Below are 5,000 nucleotides of genomic sequence, written 5' to 3'. Positions count from 1 at the left end.
TCTGCAGTTCACACCATGATGTGGCGTCACATGCAAACAACCTGTTGTCCTGTCTTTGGTGGAAGCTGGTTTAAGTGGAGCCTGTCCACTTCCTATTTCTCCCGTTATATCGACTGTATTAACACGACACTAGAGGGCGCCAGAGAGAATTCTGAGTGAATGGAGATAAATTGGCTTTTCTAACCATGTAAGAGGGGGTGCGGGGTACCTTTCATTTTGCAACCTACACTCGTTCTCCAAGGGTTCTGTAGTGTCGGGTATGGTTCTGTTTGGAGCCATGAGTTCTGTATAGAACGGTTTCAGAGGTGCTGTGACGTAAGAGAAACAGAACCGTGCACTGGTTCTTGTACGGAGCTTAAAGGGTTAAACGGCTCCTCTCCCTCTTCCTCTCTTCAGAAATATCGCTATCAGGATGAAGAGACTCCGCCCCTGGAACACAGCCCCGCCCACCTGATGGCCGGAAAGAGCGGAGAGCTTTTGCACCTTAGCGACGCAAGCCACACCCCCATGGATGGTGTCCATGGTTACGCCCCCCATACACACATATCACCTGCAAAGGTATGAAGTCCATTTCATTCCTCACTCTGTCCATCTATCCTTTCATCTCCATCTCCCCATTTGTTGATAATTTAGTTTGTTTATTTATTTATTTAGTTCTGCTTCGTTTGCATCCCAGTCATTCCAGGGCGTGTTATTCTGAGCTGTGATTGGCTGATTAGTTGGTAGAGAGTTCGTAGTGTGTCTGCATAATTAACTGGTTAAGATGAAATGCCCTGTTCTAGATAAACCTACTGAGTCAGAACCGTTCACAGTGGTGGTGATGGGAACCAGACGTCCCCCTCTAAAAGCTCCTCACAGTGGTGGTGATGGGAACCAGACGTCCCTCTAAAAGCTCCTACAGAAAGTTCCTACATGAGCTGGTTCTGAATTCACTGCCTGATGACTGAGACGCTGTTTTATGAGAGTTTAGAGAACTTCAACTCCATTCATGGTGGAGGGAGACATGCAGGGCGCTGTGCGGCAAAATAGTCCCCAAAGAAAACTCATTATTCCAGATTTTCCACTGTTTTCCATCATCAACATTCCATATAAGCTCAGAAGACTCGTGTAGGTTCTCTGGTGGTTCTGGATGGCAAATAAAGTGTCTACATCTGTGTTGTAGTCATGGCGACGCCTGGACCCCATCACCACCACCTTAAAGACATTTGAACTATTTCACACCAAACTGCTGAACCTCTCTGAATTATGCCAAACAGCAACATCCTTCAGGGCTAGATGTTGAACATTGCTGTGAGGATTTGATTGAGCATTAGTGAGGACAGGTTCTAATCTTGTTCTGGATCACTTCAACTCATCTTAAAGGAATTGGATGGAGTTCAATAATTCCATAATCCATCCACGGCTGTCTGTTTTTTTTGGCGTAGTGGACATGGTACCGTTGAGATCAGAGAGGGACGGTTCTGAGTGTAAGATGCTGAAAGATACAGTAAATTTAGAGTGCCCCCTGTGGCCGTCACTGGAAGTGCGCTTCAGCACCTTGGAGAGCAGTACGGATCCAAACGCCCCCTCAGTCCGATTTTCTGCCAGCATGGAGATGAACTCTCCAGACTCTGAGGGAGTGTTCACAGCTCCACACGCTGAGCCATGACCAAGTTTGGTTCCCTGAAGAACCATTGAAGTATGAGTGTGAAGAACGTCCTCAACATAAACTACTGGAATGAATCTTTAAGCTAGTACACAGGGTTCGAAGTTCTTCAGAGTCTCTTTTTCAAACACTCAGAGAACCCTCTGTGGAGTCTCCAAGTCAGTGATGATGGTTGGTGGTTTAGAGTAGCCTGATTTTCCAACAGCTGTCCAAGTAGTTAGGTGTTTTGTTCTTTATGTTCTTTAGAACTGGAGCTGTGAAGCTAATGTTGCTAACAAACACTAGAGGTCAATGATAAACTAAACTTCACTGTGTACACTTAAAAAGACGGTTCTTCAAGGGTTCTGTGCTAAAGAAAGACATTTGCATGATTAAGCGTTCTTTGCAAGGTGAAATGGGTCTTCAGGTTGATGGTGAATGCTCTGTAGATGGTTCTATGTCCAAAAAGGGTTCTGCTTGTGTTATGATTTCAAGCTTGTAACAATAGAAGAACCCTTCCAAAAAAGGTTTTATATAGAACCATGGACAACACCTCCATCAATCTGAAGAATGACTTTGCCATGCAAGGAATCATTGAAGTATGCAAGTGGTTCTATACAGAACTCAAGATTCTCCTGGCTCTGAACAGAACCATTCCCTTTACTAAAGAACCCTTGTAGAGCCATCTTTTTTAAGAGTGTGGAAGAACATATTCTGTTAAAAAATCTACCACACATCAATCTGAAGAATGCTTTCACCAAACCTTAATTGTGCAAAGAGTTATTTCAGTGTTCGTGGTTCTATATACAACAGTTTTCTTTATTAAAGAACCCTTGAACGCCAGTGAAAAACACTGCAGGCATTTCAGACGAGCAGGTGTTGTGCTGAACTTCAGACTCTACAGGTCTGCACCACCTTCCTGAAGACCTGGCTGAGGTTTGGGCAGGTTGAGAGGAAGTTTATAGATGTATTTACAAAAAGGATTTGGGTGACTATTGACTACTAGTCTTTGTGAGCAACATTAGCATCATTGCAGTTCTAAGCCAAAGAAGCAAAATGTGGACACCACACTAGTCTTGGCTGATCAACTACAGTCGGGGTCAGTGGAAAAGAGTGTGTGCCCTGCGTCTGTCTCCCAGGCCCCGATGACAGCCGTGAGTGTTGGCGGTAAGGTGGGGCCCGAATCTTGAACACATCGAGAGGAGGACATCAGCTGCCAGAGAGGGGACGACGAAAATGATGATGGCTTGTCCACCTGGTTCAAACATGAGGTCCAGTGAAGTGGCTTCGCAGCAGAACAGGAGGCAGGGCCCAGGTGGAAGCATCTTCATGTGGTGTTCAGGATTCGAGCCCTGCCTTTCCGCCATCTCTTGTGGCACAGGGCGCACTGTGTGATTTAGATTTTTTACCAAACTGTCCCTCGATAATTACCTGAGGTTTGCTCTTGTTCTACTCTGACTGCACCTTCAGTTTGTATCAGAGTTTGCCTCTGAATGCCCCACACTAAAGGCCGTTACACACTAAACAGGATGAAAACGCAGACATTCAGATTTGATTTTTCCTCATCAAAACTATTCACACCAAATCAGAAAGGTCCTCTGCTTCTCACAAAACAGACAGACTGTGACAGTGGGCAGATGCTTTTCTCTGTGGAGAAGCGAGGAGAGTTTCTCCACCTCATGCAGGAGCCGAAACTGTACGAGAGCTTCTCTCCCAGCTGGGATCTCAGCTGAGTCTGAGCTGATGTTGGAGACGAAGCTCAAAACAAACAGGCCACAGATAAGATCCGATTCTTTGCTCCCAGCAGGACAGACAGACAGAAACGTTGGGCTACTGTCCATTTTGGAAATATGAAAGTAGAGTGAAGAGTCTAATAACTCCACTCAGAAGCTCAATAAGTTCTTCCACATTTAACTCGATGTTTGAAGCTCCTTGAGCTGCTTTTGGAGATTCAGGTCCAAGACGTACAAGACACGTACAAGAAATTACACGTACACAAAATTAGTGTTGATGAGTCACACATGTAGGACATTTAACTCTTTGAACAGACCAATAATACCATAAAAATACAAAAAACGGTTTAATGTATAAAAAGAGCCACTGTGAAATCATCCAGAGCTGTATGAATATCTGTACATATGCAGACATAAGCAGTTCTCCCAGACAAAGACAACATGCCCACTCCAGGTGAGGGGAAAGGACCTGCCTCAGGTGGAGGAGGTTCAGTATCTTGGCGTCTTGTTGGGACAGGCGCCAGCAGTAATACGGTCACTGTACCGGACTGTAGTGGTGAAGAGGGTGCTGAGCCATAAGGCAAAGCTCTATGTTTACCAGTCAGTCTGAATCCCAACCCTCACCTACAGTGATGAGCTAACCAAAAGAATGAGATCACAGATACCAGTGGTGGAAATGAGCCTCTTCACAGGGTGGTGCGCTACACTCTACTGACAGGCTGAGGAGCTCGGTCATCTGGAAGCCAGTTGAGGTAGTTCAGGCCTCTGCTCAGGATGCCCTCTGGATGCCTCCCAGAGGCGGTTTACCAGGCACAGCAAACTGAGATGAGACCTTGAGGTTTTCTGAGGACCTGCTGGAGGGAATATATCTCCAAGTAGGCCTCGGAGCACTTGGGGTCCCCCAGAATGAGCTGCAGGAAGCCGTGGGGGACAGAGTCATCTGGGATTCTCCGTGATCCCTATTGCAGCTGTGACCCTATCTAGATCAAGTGGTTTAAAACATGAAGATGATCCATCATGATACCATCAGTTACACATGCTCAAATTCACTTAGTGTCATCTGAATGAATCACACAAATAAACCTTGTTGGTGTGTAACGGCCTCAGATCAGACCTGCTGACCCTTTCATTACTGCCCCGAGTGTGTGGCCACCTGCTTCTCCACATTTGACCCAGCCTGTTTGAGGGCTTTACCTGCTGTAGCTCTGACTCTTCCCTCACTCTGATGATAACCTCTCCTGTGTTGTTGTTGTTGTTGTGATGTGCGTGCTTTGTGTTATTGCAGCCTGTGTTACTACCCAGCAGCCACGCCCCCTATTACGCCACCTCAACTCTGGTAAGCCCAAACCCAGTCTTCACCATCATCATCATCATCATGATCATCATTATCATCATCACACTTAACAGCATGCAAGCAGTTGCATGAGTGCTGACCAGCATTAGCATTAGCGTTAGCCTGTTTTCACACCACATGAGCTCCAGAGATTTTGTGAATTTACACGACGGAACTCTCTGACTGTCATCTGCACAAAGCAGAGCTTTATTGGGATGTTTGGAAGCATCAGAGATCTTTATCTATCTATCTATCTATCTATCTATCTATCTATCTATCTATCTATCTATCTATCTATCTATCTATGATC

The 5,000-nt window shown here is 45.6% G+C and overlaps 1 protein-coding gene across 5 annotated transcripts in view; it reads left to right on the top strand.

Annotated features, from left to right (window-relative positions):
- dlg4b (discs, large homolog 4b (Drosophila)) overlaps positions 1 to 5,000 on the top strand; it is a 132,547-nt gene that overhangs the window by 54,133 nt on the left and 73,414 nt on the right. For 4 of the 5 annotated variants that reach the window (XM_037541366.1, XM_037541370.1, XM_037541367.1 and 1 more), the window contains 2 exons: positions 397 to 558; positions 4,643 to 4,693. In XM_037541366.1, the coding sequence (XP_037397263.1) occupies positions 397 to 558; positions 4,643 to 4,693 (213 nt within the window). The remainder of the gene's footprint in view (positions 1 to 396; positions 559 to 4,642; positions 4,694 to 5,000) is intronic. The other variant, XM_037541368.1, reaches the window with a different exon arrangement.

Source organism: Pygocentrus nattereri, chromosome 9 (genome assembly GCF_015220715.1).
Source record: "Pygocentrus nattereri isolate fPygNat1 chromosome 9, fPygNat1.pri, whole genome shotgun sequence".
In the NCBI taxonomy this organism is placed as follows: Eukaryota; Metazoa; Chordata; class Actinopteri; order Characiformes; family Serrasalmidae; genus Pygocentrus; species Pygocentrus nattereri.
Note: the sequence above shows the minus strand (reverse complement) of the source record. Positions and strands in the feature narration are given on the sequence as shown.